This window comes from Diceros bicornis, chromosome 4 (assembly GCF_020826845.1).
Source record: "Diceros bicornis minor isolate mBicDic1 chromosome 4, mDicBic1.mat.cur, whole genome shotgun sequence".
Classification (NCBI taxonomy): Eukaryota; Metazoa; Chordata; class Mammalia; order Perissodactyla; family Rhinocerotidae; genus Diceros; species Diceros bicornis.
Window position 1 is genome coordinate 3,551,021 of NC_080743.1, and position 16,092 is coordinate 3,567,112.

General features: G+C 41.3%; 1 protein-coding gene across 2 annotated transcripts in view; it reads left to right on the top strand.

The window, feature by feature from the left end:
- UBE2U (ubiquitin conjugating enzyme E2 U) overlaps window positions 1-15,807 on the top strand; it is a 59,691-nt gene extending 43,884 nt beyond the window's left edge. For both annotated transcript variants that reach the window (XM_058537035.1, XM_058537036.1), the window contains exons 9-10: window positions 9,443-9,537; window positions 15,626-15,807. In XM_058537035.1, the coding sequence (XP_058393018.1) occupies window positions 9,443-9,537; window positions 15,626-15,807 (277 nt within the window). The remainder of the gene's footprint in view (window positions 1-9,442; window positions 9,538-15,625) is intronic.
- Window positions 15,808-16,092: the final 285 nt, after the last annotated feature.

Sequence of the window (16,092 nt, forward strand, 5' to 3'; positions counted from 1 at the left end):
TTGTCCCAGTTGTTTATTCTGATGTGCTTATTTCAGAGTCCTCAGTGAATGTGCTCCCACAAAGCTAGGGGAATTCAAGATCCTATTTTTTACATTTACCTCATTTAACTTATTTTTTAGCTCTTTGACTTGTTAGCAATGTGACCTCTTTTCTGGATGGAAATACGGGATTAATAAAAATAATGTGCTATATTTTGAATTTGTGTAGAAGTCAAGGTTCTTAAATATACTCTCCTGCCCTCTGACATCATAGTTCAGATTGGGTTTTTCGGTGGGATATTCTTTTCTTAGTTGACTTCTGCAGCAACTTTCCTTCAAGCCAAAGTGGGGAAAACCTTTTGCGTTCGATACTCTTCTGCTTTCAAAATGCATTATAGGCAGCAGAAAAGTTTTTATCAAGCAGAATTTGAAGGTGTACAAGCATGGTTTTTTCTCGACGGCTCATTTCAAGTTTCATTCAGAGTTAAAGAAACCTACTCAGAATAGAAGGTTGATTTTGCTTTGACGTGACTTCCTTTTTTATTTCCTTTAACAGAACTGCTTCGTTTTATTTGTCTGATCATTGATTCATTATGTAATGCCAGCATCCCACAGAACCCCCAAATTTAGAAAAAGTAGGACCATGTCACTTTCAACTTATCCATCCACTTCCACACATGGCTGAAATAATTGTGAGCTGTTTGAGTGCTGGAACATTTTTCCAAATACCTTATTTTGAAGTTATAGGGCAAATTATCATGTGCATGGTTGACCCTGTCAGAATAAAACTCTCACACCTTATGCCATCTGGTGGTTGATGAGAACAAATTTAGATCAGATGATATTGGCTTCTTTTAAGTCTTGGAGTTGATTAGTCAAAAAACACTATTTAAATAAAATTTTTAAAAGATATTACATTTATCTGCATAACTTTATGGTAGCATAAATATTTGGGTATGCAAAAATCTCAAGTATGGTGGCGTCAGCTTCGTTTCAGATAATTATCAAGTTCATCCAAATACGTGAGGTATAATGAAATGGTCAATTCATAGAGACTCAAGTAGAAAATGTTTGAGGATCTAGGCAAATGAGTCATTGGTCTGGATGTGCATGCGATATAATACCGTTATGCAGCTCTCTGTGTTTAATATTTGAAAATGGTTTCCTTGCGCTGAAATTTCCTATTTAAAAATAAACAGAAAATGCAGATTGAGAACCTTGTATCTGCATAGTGTTGAGGAGAAAGAGAGACCTATCTCCCCGGCTTCATACCCCTCCTCTCACTGTCCTCCCGTACCCTCATCAATCAAGACCCGATTCTTAAGCCACACCAAGTTCTTTTTTCTCGCTGTTATTTGGGGACATAAGATCTAGTCACCACTTTGCGCCTTCTGCCTGGGAGATTCCCACAGGGTCTTTGCTGGTGGTCCAGAGTTAGGATTCGGTCTGGGGTAAAAGGTGGAATGTGGAGTGTTCAAGCACAGGGGCACTGGAGCCAGACTGCCTGGAGGGAATCCTGACTCTGCCAGTCACCAGCTCTGTGACCTTGGGCGAGCTGTCTGTCTTCTCTGTGCCTCGGTAACAACTGTACCTACCTCTCAGGGAGATTGTGAGGATTAAATAATTAATACATGTAGAGCACTTCAAACAGTGTCTGGTACACAGCAAGTACTCCTAAGGTGTGCTATTCTTCAAGCTTTCCTACTGAGGCCCTAGTTCACTTTTCAGATGGAAGATCTTTCTTTGGAAGAAAGACAGCATGGGGAGCGAGCATGGGCTTTAGAGTCACACGGATCCTGGAGGAGTTCTTACCCACTCTGGGCTTGTTCCTTTCTGCTAAATGGAGATGATATTTACCTTGCGATGTTGTCTTGCACGTGGTCTCTTGAATGAGATCAGATATATAAAATAATACAGTGTTGACGTAGGGACATTCAATAAATATTTGTTCCTGAGGAGAGGGGGAGGTGAAAGCCCATGTCCTCCAACTTTTCAGAGAATAAAAACATTCTCTATCAGAAACATGTAAAAATTGTAAAATTTTCTCAGGTTGGAAAACAGAAAACAACACCCATCAGGACTACATTTATTTAAGTCCCCTTAAGCGCACTGTCCTTCTCCCGTCTCCACGCCACCTCTGTCATCTCCTCTGCTGCAAGGTGCTTCTCGAGGACAGGACGGCATGAAGATCCAGCTCAGCGTCTCTTGCTGGAAGGTCCCTGACAGCTTGGGCCTCTGCGTCCCCCATCGTGCCCTTCCAGAGCACTCTGTTCCCAGCTCACTCAGCCCCTGTGGTGGAGCTTCTGTCCATGCAGAGTGACCAGGGCAGGGCATTGTTGTAGCTTTGTATTCTCTGCACTTGGCCCGGCCACCTGGCATCGAGTAGGCACTCAATTAGTGTTTGTTGAATGATGCACTTAATAGTAGGATTAAATGTGAAGGGAGTTAATTTTAGGAAAAATAAAACATAGGTACTGATTTCTATTAAGGCCCATTCTAATGTAGAGATTATGGTTCTATTTTGGGAAATCTAAGGGTATAGTCACAGAACAGTGATTGAAAATTGGAAATATAAATAACTGTCGTGAATATTTTATGCAAATTCTTAAGTGTTACACATGTTTTTGGTTAGTATTAATAGGAACCCGTTGTTATTATAAGCAGCTTATAAATATTCATGAATCGGTCATTTGGTTTGGTGTTCATTTCTAAGGCGTTTCTTTCTTTCCTATTGCCTTGCCTGTCTTTTGGCTATTCATGCAAATGCTTTATTTCCACCAAGACGTGGGAAAGAATATGAAGCTAGACTCTAATCAGTGGGTCGTATTTATTTTCTCTGGAGAAATAGTGAAAGATACAAAACCAGAGAGCAGCGCAAGCTGTTCTTTAGAATATTCTTAGTTATGCACATATAGAACTATTTTTACATCATACTCCATAGATAATGATTGCTCTGTGGTGGTGGAAAGATCTATGCCAGTAGTCTAAGCTTTGTCAGCCAGCACGTTGTCTAATAAAAGTTATCAATTCTGGAGAAGTTGTACATTCTATGTAGCTTTAGAAAAGCGTCCTGCTCTTGTCTGTACCTGGGAGGGACAGAGGGAACAGGGGCTAGCATGGCGAAGCACCTCCTGTGTGCTGGGCATTCTCCCTTCCTTTCCTGACTTAGTCGTGGCCACGCTGGGGAGTGGAAGCCACACTTCTCGGTGGAGCCCAGGACGGCAGCCGTCAGCCGCCTTCAAAGCATAGTCAGCATACACTCCAGGTCAAACCACTTTCCTTGTTATACAGACGCAGCTTCAGGACGGGGTTCCGAGCCTCCCTTTCTCAACTGGATCCTCACCCCTAAGTTTCTCTACAGAAATTCTGGAAAAGGGAAGGTAGCTGTTATTTGCAGTTTACCAATGAGAGAAACATGAAGCACAAAGAGGTTAACCAGTTTGTCCGAAGTTATTGATAAACACATTATACCTGAAAACTAAAACTAAATTACGTCCTATCTGCCTATTAATATGTGCTCATTAAAGGCTTAAATTTTTCAGGTAAATGTAAAAATATTGCCTACCCAATTGCAAGCGCAAATCAAGTCTACTTTTTGTGGAAAAGTTTTGTGGGTTTTTGGGTCAATCTCAAATTCTATTATTAAACAATGTTCGTTCCTTTCTCTTTCTGCATTAAAAAAATTAACGTGCAGTATCAAATACCAGCATAAAGCTTTCTTATATTTATAAAATATACTCCAGACTTAGTTGTACTGTCTTTTAAATTAAGGAGTTAATATATATCATTTCTAAATTCCTGTAGTGTCTGATTTTGTGAGTATATGTTTTAACTCACAAAAATATGTGAACTTCCTTTAGCATAACTACGTCTGATTACCTTTTATCCAGTTATCTAGAAAACGTTGATGCTGAACACATCAATTTAATGTATGTTTGTGCTATCCTTTCAGGGTTATGGAAGTTAAACATTGTTTTTATAGGTTTATATAATTACATATTTGATGCATTTTAAAGGAGGAATGCTAGCTTTTTTATTCCCCAAAGATTAAACCTTGACTGCCATCTTGTGGTTAAAGAGAGAATTAGCATTAGAATGGACGTTGGAAACAGCTCCTTTAAAATATACATATGGAAAAAAATACAAGGAGACAAATCCCTTTTTAAAAAATAATTCCTGCCAAGCAACTGCTTAGTCTGTGCCTGGATGTTTTTAGAGACAGGGAGCTCAGTACTTCAAGGAGTATTCAGATAGCTCTAATCTTCCTTGTTTCTAGCTTAAATCTAACACCTTATGCTACTCAACCAGTCCAGATTCCCTTCATTCATTTAACAGATTTTTATTGGACACCTACTATGTGCTTTCACCTTTGTCGCAAAACCATCCAGAAAATAAGAAATGGTCTACATCTTATAAAGAAGATGTACAGGAAAAGTTTTTTAAAAATTCCCTAAGGTTACACACTCAGTAAGTGACAAGTGGAATTCAAATCTGGGCCTGCCGGGCACTGCTCTCATGCTGGTCCAACCCAGCACCGGCTCGGACACCGAGGACCCAGGAGGGCTGTGGGTGTGGGCAGAAGGCGTGATTCAAGGGAGGCTGTCTCAGAAAGGAGGGGTCACGTCTTTCTCCCACCTCCCCTCAAGTTTTCTCTTTTTCAGGATAAACACACCCAGTGTCTTTCAACTGTTTTTTATGAATTCCATACTCTTTGCTGTTCCTCTCTTGTGGATATAATCCATTTCATCAATCGCTGTCTCAGAATGCAGCCCCAAAACTTGGCCATGGGTTTCTGGTTGGAGCGCAGAATCTGGTGGAGCCTCCTGTACGATAGACGTCATGGCTTAAGGCTGCTTCCCCCTTCATATCCCTTCAGAAAGAGGGCTTTTGACACAAGTGAAAAACACATACTGGATTTTTTTTTCTAAGAGAATTGCTCCTTGGTTCTCATCCCACATAGAACACCCTTTGAGGGATCTCTCTGTCTCTGTCTCCCTCCCTCTCCCCCTTGTCCTTCCCCTCAACAACCTCCCCCACTCCCCACCCCACCCCCTCTGTGGCCACAGAAGCATGATAATGGAGTGGCTTAGGCCTCGGTCTGAGCAGGGGTGAGAGCGAGGAGGGCTGCAGTTCCCCAGAGGCATCATAGATAGTGTCCTACCTGAAAGAAGGAACAAGAAGGAAGCCAAGAAGTTTCCTTAGGACACGTTACAAAACGTCAGATGACTAGATGGAAGGATAAAATAAGTTTTATGAGTCTTGTTATGTACATAACGCTACTTTTCAAGAGCACACAGCTGTTTACAGTGCCACCAAAATGACTGAGAATTTAAAATGAACAAGATTGGGGTTTTTGTTTTACTTTTTAGCTTAATAATTATGACATCTGGGCCAGCCCCGTGGCTTAGCGGTTGAGTGCGCGCGCTCCGCTACTGGCAGCCCGGGTTCGGATCCCGGGTGCACACCGACGCACCGCTTCTCCGGCCATGCTGAGGCCGCAGCCCACATACAGCAACTAGAAGGATGTGCAGCTATGACATACAACTATCTACTGGGGCTTTGGGGAGAAAAAAAAAAAAAAGGAGGATTGGCAATAGATGTTAGCTCAGAGCTGGTCTTCCAGCAAAAAGAGGATTAGCACGGATGTTAGCTCAGGGCTGATCTTCCTCACAAAAAATAAATAAACAAAATAATTATGACATCTTTTATAGTCATTTAATTTGCATTTCTTTAGTGACACTATACATTTTTGGTTTTATAACTTATGTTTTCAGTTATATAAAGGCAAATGGTTGAATAAAAAAGGAAATATCAATACTTATATAGTTTTTTGAAGACAAAGATTTATCAGTGGGGGAGAAAAGGTATAAATCAAGTTATGTTATTTTCTAGTGTCGTGTTTGTCCTGAGGAAAATAAGATTCTGATGTTTGTTTTGGTACTCACACAAGGCTCACAGAGGGCTAGAAACAGTTTGTGTTCCTGCTAGTAGAGCAGCAAGACCTCTTAATTCAGGGGACAGACGATGGATAGAGACTTCAGAGGGTCACACCTTGGTAGTGGGGCTATAATAGCTCCTGAATAAAAGCTGTTCTGGATCCATAAGAAGACTTAAACACAATCCTTGAAGATATCAAAGTGATCTGCAAGATACTGAACTGCATGCTGGAACAACGGACATCCATATTTAAAGGAATATAACAAAATTCAGCACCCAACAAAATAAAATTTACAATGTCTAGCATCCCATTCAAAATGGCCAGTCATGCAAATAAGCAGGAAAGTGTAATCCATACCCAAAAGAAAAATCTATCCATATAAATAGATCCATAAATGATAGAGATGATGGAATTAGTAAATACGGACCTTAAAGCAGCTATTACACATCTTATAAAATATACTCAAGGATCTAAAGAAAACCATGAATATGATGAAGAGAAATGGAAGATGTCACAAAAGACTAATGGAACGTCCAGAGATGAAAATAAATAAAAAATGTTTTAAATATACACGGTATGGAAAGAACAGCAAATTAGATACTGTAGAAGAAATGACCCATGAACTTGAAAATGTAGCAATATAAAGAAGAGAGAAGAGAAGCTCAATGAATCGCAAGAAACAAAAATATAAAGAAACCATACCAATGGCCTAGTGGTTAAAGTTCGGTGCTATCGCGGCTTCGGCAGCCGGCATTCTGTTCCTGGTTGCAGAGCCACACCATCCGTCTGTCAGCAGCCATGCTGTGGCGGCAGCTCACATAGAAGAACTAGAAGGACTTTACAACTAGGATATACAACCATGCACTGGGGCTTTGAGGGCGGGGAGAAACGGAAAGTGGGTACAGAGGAGGAAAAATCCACTCTAAAAACAAAAGAAACCATACCAAGATACATCATGATCAAATTGCTGAAACTCAGTGATAAAGAGAAAACCCTCAAAGCAGCAAAGGATGACACACTCACTCACTCACGTAGAGCAACAAAGATAAAGACGACCAACAACTGTATGTCAGAAACCTTGTAAGCCAACAGATATTAGAGACAATTTTAAAGTGCTTGAAATAAAGAAATCGTTAACCTAGAAATTTATACCCATGAAAATATCTCTAAAATGAGAGTAAAATAAAGCCTTTTTCAGACTGATAAATTCAACCACATAGATGAAATGAACAGTTTCTTGAAAGACATCATCCACCAAGGCTCACTTAAAAAGAAATAGATAACCTGAATAATCCTATGTCTAATAAAAAAATTGAATTGATAGCTAAAAGCCGTCACACAAAGACAACTCCAAGCCCAGATGGCTTCCCTGGAGAATTTTTTCCAGATATTTGAGGAAAACATAATACTAGTGTACTCACACTCTTTCAGAAAATAGAAGAGAAGGGAATACTTCCCAATATATGTTATAGTCAGCATTACCTCAGTAACAAAACCAGGCACAGTACAAGAAAAAAAAATTACACATCAGTACACTTCATATACATAGATGCAAACATTTTAGCAAATTGAATCCAAATATATATATATATATTTTTTTTTTTTTTTCCAAACATTGATTTTTTTGAGTGTTAAATCAAGGTTACATTCCTAGTGTAAACCCCACTTGGTCACAATTAATTATAATAAATAATTATGATAATTGTACATGACCAAGTGAGATTTATACCAGGAATATAACTTTGGTTTAACATTTGAAAAATTCAAACAGTGTAAAATAGAATAAGAAAGAAGAACCATACGATCATCTCTATAGGTGAAGGAAATTTCAAATACAACAAAACTGGAACAGACTCAGAGAGACAGAGAACAAATTAGTGGTTGCAGAGGACAGGGGGGAGGGGGAGGGCGAAACAGGTGAAGGGGATCAAGAGGTGAAAACTTCCAGTTATAAAATAAGTCACAAGGATGTAACGTACAGCACAGAGAATATAGTCAATAGTATCGTGATGACATTGTATGGTGACAGATGGTAACTAGACTTAGTGTGATGATCATTTCGTAATGTACAAAAATGTCAAATCACTATATTGTAAACCTGAAACTAATATTGTATGTCAATTATACTTCAATAAAAAAAAGAAAATTTTAACCCCAATTCCTGATTTTAAAAAGAAGCCTCTCAGTAAATTAAGAACAGGAAGGAACTTCCTCAACCTGATAAAGCTCATCTGTGAAAAAACTACAGCCAACATAAGTAATATTATTGTAAAAGACTGAATGTTCTCCGTGATGTCAGAAACAAGGCAAGGATGGCGGCTCTCACCACTTCCATGCAGCATGTTATTGGAGGCTTTATTTTCACCACAGCACAAATCACTGCTGATGTGTCTTGATTTTCATATTTGCTCATTTTCGTCGCCTCTCTGGGAGGTTGGGGACCTTGTCTGTCTTGTCCTTCCTGTATCGTTAGCTCCTGGAACAGTGCCTGGGGCAGGTAGGTGCTCAATGCTTATTTTTCAAAAGATTGAACTTTTCAGTAGTATTGTGTAAGCAAGGTGCACTTGTGGGACAAAAGCGTTTCTATGCCACTTAATTTTCCTCAATAAACAATATTTTCACCGAAAATTTTTTTGTCATAATACATTGCAAAATTTAGTCACCCCCAAAAGAAGTTTTTGTAAAAATTTTTATCTCCATATATGAACTCCTTCTCTAAGGAAACGCATGATTGCTTGACTTGGGTTCGTTGATGTCTCCTACTAGGTGGTTGTTTTTCCAGGATAGATCGTGAATTTTTCTGATAGAACTGTTCCCTTGTGTAGTGGGTTGAATAGTGTTCCCCTAAAACTTGGTACACCCAGAACCTCAGAATATGACCTTATTTTGAAATAGGATCTTTGTAGATATAATTAGTTAAGATGAGGCTGTATTGGATTAAGGTGGGCCCTAAATCCAGTGACTGGTGTCCTTATAAGGAGAGGAGAGACACAGAGACACAGGGAAGAAGGCCGTGTGATGAGAGAGGCAGAGACTGGTGTGACGCAGCTATAAGCCAGGGAACCCCTCGGATGGCCGAGAGCCACAGAAGCAGGAACAGGCAAAGAAGCATTCTTCCCAGGAACCTCCAGGGGGAGCACGGCGCTGCCAACACCTGATTTCAGACTTCAGCCTCCAGAACTGCGAGAGAATAAACTGTTATTTTAAGTCCCCAAGTACACGGGAATTTGCTGTGGAGGCCCTAGGAAACGAATCCGACTTGCTCTACCAAATGATGTTTTTATTACTTTCACAATATTAATCTTACACCATGTTTGTTTGCTTTGCTAACTACTGTTCTGTTGGAAAACATGTATGCGGATAATTTCTGTTTGCCATCGCGTTAGTCAGTACTCAGAATGTCACCATGTTCAAAGCCCGTTGCTAGTCTGTTTCATTTGATTTGTTTGCTTGATTTTTTAAAAGTAATGTATGCTTCCCAAAGTTCATCTGGGAAATGAGATAATTTCTTTTTTCTTACTCTAGGTGTGCTGCTGTTGTGGCTCGGCTTGCTAGGGAAAATAAAAGGCCTTACAAAGCCAGTTATCCAACCGGAAGAACTCATCTCTGCCCAGCTCCAAGTAAATTGAGTTCAGCCTATTTGTTTTGCTTTGTTTTTAAGCCTAAAATATTAGTCATAATAATAAATTTAAATTTTTGTTCAGTTCAAATAAGTTTAAACATGTGAGACCTAATCTTGTGTTCTGCTTTTTTTGTGTGTGTGTGAGGAAGATCAGCCCTGAGCTAACATCTGCCGATCCTCCTCTTTTTTTGCTGAGGAAGACTGGCCCTGGGCTAACATCCATGCCCATCTTCCTCCACTTTATATGGGACGCCGCCACAGCATGGCTTGCCAAGTGGTGCATCGGTGCATGCCCAGGATCGGAACTGGCGAACCCTGGGCCGCCACAGCAGAGCATGCGCACTTAACTGCTTGCGCCACCAGGCCAGCCCCTCTTGTGTTCTGCTTTTAAAGTTGCTTTAGGGCCGGCCCAGTGGCTTGGCGATTGGGCGCGCGCGCTCTGCTGCTGGCGGCCTGGGTTTGGATCCAAGGCGCATGCCGATGCGCCGCTTGTCCGGCCATGCTGGGGTGGCGTCCCACGTACAGCAACTGGAAGGATGTGCAGCTATGACATACAACTATCTACTGGGGCTTTGGGGGAAAAATAAATAAATAAAATTTAAAAAAATATAAAGTTGCTTTAACTCTTTCTGATTAACAAAATAAATTCACTAAACTACTTATCTAGGAATTGGAGATTTGAAAAAAATTGATTACTTATACTTTGAGGCTTACTACCCTCTAATAGGCTAATATGCAATTTGAAAATCTAAGGCTAAGTTTCAAAATGTGTGAAAGCATGTAAAACAAGCAAAACGCTAAATAAACTGATCCCTAAAACTCATTGTCGATTCAGAGATATGTCAAATATGGCTGAAAAGAAAGGAATAACATTAGTTGAGTTGTTTTTGGTGCTCCTTTCAAAATTAATGTTTTTCAAAGAAAGATTTGGGATGGATCAAGGGTGGGTCCTGAGCAGGCAGAGAGAGCTGATAACTTTTAGAAATCAGTGAGTATAGAGGGGAGAGCAAGACATTCAGGGTCAGAGGCCTTGGGTGTAGAGACCAGGTCTGTGTGACTATGGGAAACTCAACCTCTGAGCTTCCGTTTCTTCATCCTCACTAGTACTGGGTACACAGAAGATGTTCAGTAAATATTTGCTTCGAAATCCTGCCCTACCTCACAGTAGGCTTGTGACTAAATGACTCCATGTATGAACTGGAAAGTGCTCTCACTGTTAGTTACTGCTTTTCCCGTCCCCTGTGCCTTAAGCACAACAGCACATCAATGCCAGGCGTGAGCAAGGACCTTCACTCAGTGATCCGTCAGGTCCTGCTCCTGTCTTGCTGACTTTCTTTTCCCTGCCTCAGATTCTACTTCTCTTCCTCCTCCTTGTTTTGGGTACCACTCAGATCTCCTCCTCTGAATTACCAGCCTCGGTCTTCTCTATTCGCCCCTTCCTTCTTCCAGATTTCAGGGTGCCTGCACGGACTGGTAGGAAATGTTGCCTTTCCTTCTTCCTCCATGAATTCTCTACTCCTCTCTGCGTCTCTATCCTCCAGCATCCCCACCATCTTCACCAGAGGAAAAGATCATTTGTTTAAGCCAATGATTGCAACAGTTTCTGTCCATGCTTTGTCAGAATGCTTTCTACAGCTCAAATCTGCTTATGTTTTTACCGAGTCTAAAATCCTTTGTTTCCTATTTCGTTCAGGATAAAATTTAGACTCTTTGAGACGACAAAGTCTTTAATGCTCTAATCTCTGTCTGCCTTTTCAGTGACATCTCTTACCCCTCTCCCACTCCACCTCAAACACCACGCTGACCTGGTGGGTCATGAGTGTTTATTTCCTTCCTCATTTTAAAAAAAATTTGAGAAGTATGCTATGCTTTCTCATACTCCACTCAAACACCGTTCCCTCCCTACTTTTCCCTTCTAGTACCCACTCATCCTTTGTGATTCAGCTCAGGTATTACCTTCTCTAGGAAGCTTTCCCTGTGGGCTATCATAGCACTTTTATCATGCCTATTATCTGTTAATTTTCTATTGCTGTGTCACAAATTACCACCCCTTAATGGCTTAAAACAACACATATTTATTATTTCCTAGTTTCTTTGTGCCCGGAGTCCAGCACAGCATAGCTGGATCCTCTGGTTGGGATCTCATAAGGCTGCGATCAAGGTGTCAGTTGGGCTTCTTTCTCATCTGGAGGCTTGACTGGGGAAGGATCTGCCTCCAAGCCCACTAAGGTTGTTGACAGAATTCATTTTCTCCTCTCCTTGGAACTGAGGCCCTGGCTTCTTGCTGGCTGTGTGCTGGAGACCTCCCTCAGCTCCTAGAGGCTGCCGACAGTTCATTGCCATGTGGGCTTTCCCAACATAGCATCCTACTTCCTCCAGCCAGCAAGGAGAGTCTTTAGAACGAGTCTGATAGAAGGATGGAATTTTATGTCCTATAACATGGTCTTGGGAGTGAGATTCCATCACCTTTGTCATAGTTTATTGATTAGAAGTAAGTCACAGGTCCCACTCACACTGAAAAGGAATGGGATTACACAAAGATGTGAACACTAGAATGTGGGGATCATGGCAAGCCCCCTTAGAGTTTGTCCTCGACATGGGCTGTGTTATGCAGTCTCTTTACTGCCAGTCTCCTGCAATGGAATGCTACCTCCTGAGGGCAGGGGCTGCTTATGTCCCAATCTGCTGCAGCAAGTGCTTGACAAACAGTAGCCATTCAATGCCCGTCAATGAATGAGTGACTGAAGGATAGAACGAACTAGAGTTGTCATGCTTTTAGCAGCTCTGATTTTGGAAAAGGGGGAGCAAGCTCATGATGAGTGAGAAATAGAGAGGTGAGCCGGAAAAGAGAATGTTTTAAGGAATGTCCAGAACTGATTAGTTCTCCAGTGCTGAGCCTTATCCTCTTTGGAAATGGGGTGGACTATCCTTTACATCTAATCTCACTGCTAAGAGAAGAGGCTGTATCTAAGAGGTTGTGGTAAATCAGATTATTGTTCAGAAATAATCACCCCCGACTGTGTTCCACCTTCATGGGCAAAATGTACCTCCTGACTCTGGGCTTTGAATTTTGCCACGTGACTTGTTTTGATCAATGGAGTATGAGTGGATGTGGTATGTCCAGGGTTTGGGAAGGGTTTGTGCAATTTGGCTTGCTCTTTTTCCCTTCTGCCATCATCACAAGAACATGCCTGGACTACCCTCTGGGCACAGAGAAAGACGAAAGGCATAGAGCTGAGCCTCCCCAGCCAAGCTCCCCAGCCGTCCCCAGCCAAGTCAGCCAGTCAATCCCCAGCTGACCCACAGATGTGTGACTCAAACAAATGCTTGTTGTTGAATGTCACTGAGACTTTGTGGTTGTCTAGCATGTAGCAATAGTGGTCTTAGGACATCCAAGGGAAGTATGCCTCAGTTGGAAAAGGAACGAACTTTGTGCTCCTCTTTTGTAGGGAGGGTTAGCATTTCATAGTTTGCCAATGAGAAAAATTCTCCTGAGACTTACGAGGCAGGAGGGAAGAAGATGCCCTTATTCTTGAGAAGTTGTGTGTGTTGGGCACGGCAGCTTCCTCAGACACACCAATTTCACACAACTCTTCACAAACTCTCGCTTTACAGACATGATGGTGCCACAGAAATCTCATGAACTCATAATGTTTGTCCTGCTTTGAGTGCAGCCCCTCATCCTTCCCCATGGACTCCTGGTTTTCCCACTCATGTCTGTGCATGGGAAGTTTTCCCAGTTCTCCAGCTGCACTCCTCTAGATCTTCCCACACCTGTGTAGTCCCTGTTTCCTGCATGAAACCCCTCATTCCTGTATCACTTGTAGCGGCTCTGTTTTCCTCACTGAACTCAGACTGATACAGAAGTGAATGGAAATAAACCACTTGGCAATAATCAGAGCCCACCAGTTAGAACAAATTTTAATATCTTCACTAACCAAATTATTTTCGACTAAAATAAAAATAAGAAGCAGAGTTTCCAGGATCCATCCCAAGAAAGGCATACTAACTATAAGGCAATTAGAATTTGTTTTCATAACTTATTTTAACATAGTAACGAAGTTATTATTATTGATTCCAATCAGTAAATCCAAGATTTCTCAGAGGGATTTATAGTATTTAAGATTTTATGAAGGAAAGAAGTTCAAAATAATATTTATTTTTTCTCTGTCATAGGGAAACTTTGCTGTATTTGTTTTGCATTATACTCTGCTAATCTAGCCAGGATTTGTTTTTTGATGCTTCTTGGGAGTTTTTTTAACAGAGCAGAAACTACGGGGGCAAACAGTCAAGGTGATTGACTCCCAACATTCATTCCACCCCAACAATGGGTGTCAGCCAACTGCAGTAATCCCGCTTCCCTTGTCAGCGACTAGTTTAAGAGCAGGGAGTGGCATGATCCTGCCTGAGAGGAAATCTACTGAGGGCTTCAGGGGGTGGTTCTACTCTTAAAAATGAGACCCTGGAGAGAAGACCCTTTTTTCCCTCTGGATGTTGCCGTGTCTGATGTACTAGAATGGCCACAGCTCTCTTGCTGTGACTCTGAAGGTGAAGACACCCAAAGATGGCAAAGCAGAGCAGTGAAAAGAACTTGTCCTTAGTGACACTGTTGGGTCACTGTACCATTCACTCCTGGCCTGCCTCTGACTTTCCTCTCCTGCGAGATAAGACACTTCCCTATCGTTTAAACTGGTTTGGGTTGGGCTCTGTATTTCTCATAACCAAAAGCACGTGAATTCAGAAAGGCCCAAACATGGTTAGAAAGAACTGGAGTTAGTCTATCAGTGATGTGTTCATAGAAAGTAAAGTAGAAGGTTTTCTCAAGGGAAAGATGGAATTCAGCTTTAAATTAATGAAAGCTAGAGATTAATATTAAAATACAAAAATAAAAACTCGATCATCAGAGACCTCAGGGTTCTCGTAGGATAATGGCAACTGTCTAAACTCCAATTTCTCTATACATCTTTCTATAAACCAAAGAGACCAAGAGAAAAATTCCCTCACCACCTTGTCTATAGCACAGCCAGAAGACAATGAATATTACAAGGTTCATTTGATATGGAATTAGGGAAATATGAGACCAACAGAATTTGTCCTGGAACCCAAGTAGGCAATGAATCAGGTGGCAACTACACAGAAGGAGGAGAATGCAGTGGGGCTGGAGAGGGAGCAGAACATAGCACTAATTAGGATGCATCCCTGGAAAGCAAGTCCCCACACTGAGTGGAAGTATTGAGAAATATACTGTATCTATTTTCTTCTTTAAAAATGTAACCCCTCTATTTCCCTATTTACAAGACCTATACAAGAAAGATGAGACTCCTCTGCATGCCATACGAGGCTTTCCTAATCTGGCCTCAGCCTGACTAGCCAGCTCCACTGCACTCTCCATGCACTCTGACACCATGATTCTGGATCCAAGGACCTAGGATCAACTCTTAGTAGCTGCATGTCCTTGGTCAAGTTACTCAGGTCACTCAGTCTCAGTTTCCTCATCTGTAAAATAAGGATGATAATACCTGCCCATCACAAGGATTGTGTCTAAGTTAAATAATATTATACAAGTAGACGGCTTAGCCTGGCACCTGGCATGGTGTGAGTACTGAAGGGTCAACTCTGATCACCTCCAAGCCCATCAAGTCCTCTTGTACCTTTGTGCCTCCTGTGTGCCGTGTCCTCCATCTAAAGGGCCCTGACCTCCCTCCTTGGCCCTTCTCTGTCTAGGAAATCGCTCTTCCTCCTTCAAAGTCTGGGTCTGTTTTCCCTTGGACACAGGGCTTCATCCTCGTACTGCTGGAGCACTCGTGGACACCTTTTCCCTAACACACCTCCTGGCATGTAGTGGGGACCCAGTAAATATATGTTAAATGAATGAACCAACAAAGCATAAAAAGATTGACCCAAATGGAAAGAATGATTTATGACAAAGTCAATTACAAAATGTGAAATTTAGAAAGTTTGAAAATGTTGCTTGCACTCACTCACGTGATCATAGGCACGATGCTACAAATGCAGGCACACTTCTCTTCTTATTGTATTTCCTGCCATGTCTATTAAATTTCTGTTTTTCATGTTTCCCACTACAGTTCAAATTTTTCCTGATTCACAGACTGAAGCAGATATTCTCATAGGGACTGATGAAACAGAGGAGGGGTGGAAGTGCGAATCTTCACCAGATGATGATAACACGAATGAGTCATGGGAAAAAGAAGTGGAAGATCTGGTCGCCTGGACCAACACTCTCAATACAAATACTCTAGAAGATTGAGTCTAATGCTCCGGGACTTAAAAAATAAACAGCCCAACCACAGCTCAGCTTCATGGCGCAACTTTGGAAGGCTTTCAGAACGTGAATTCCATTTTTTTCACGTTGGTCTCATCCTCTCTCTGCAAATACAAATTAGAAAGATAAGTACAAATCAATGAATATGTTGCCTTGAATTCTTTGAGCTCTACTTCCTTGTTTGAACCTAAGTTAGCCAGGTCCGGGGTGTTCATTGTGGTATTTCAATCAATGGTATTATATCCACAAAGTTGTTAGGCTGCTGGATGC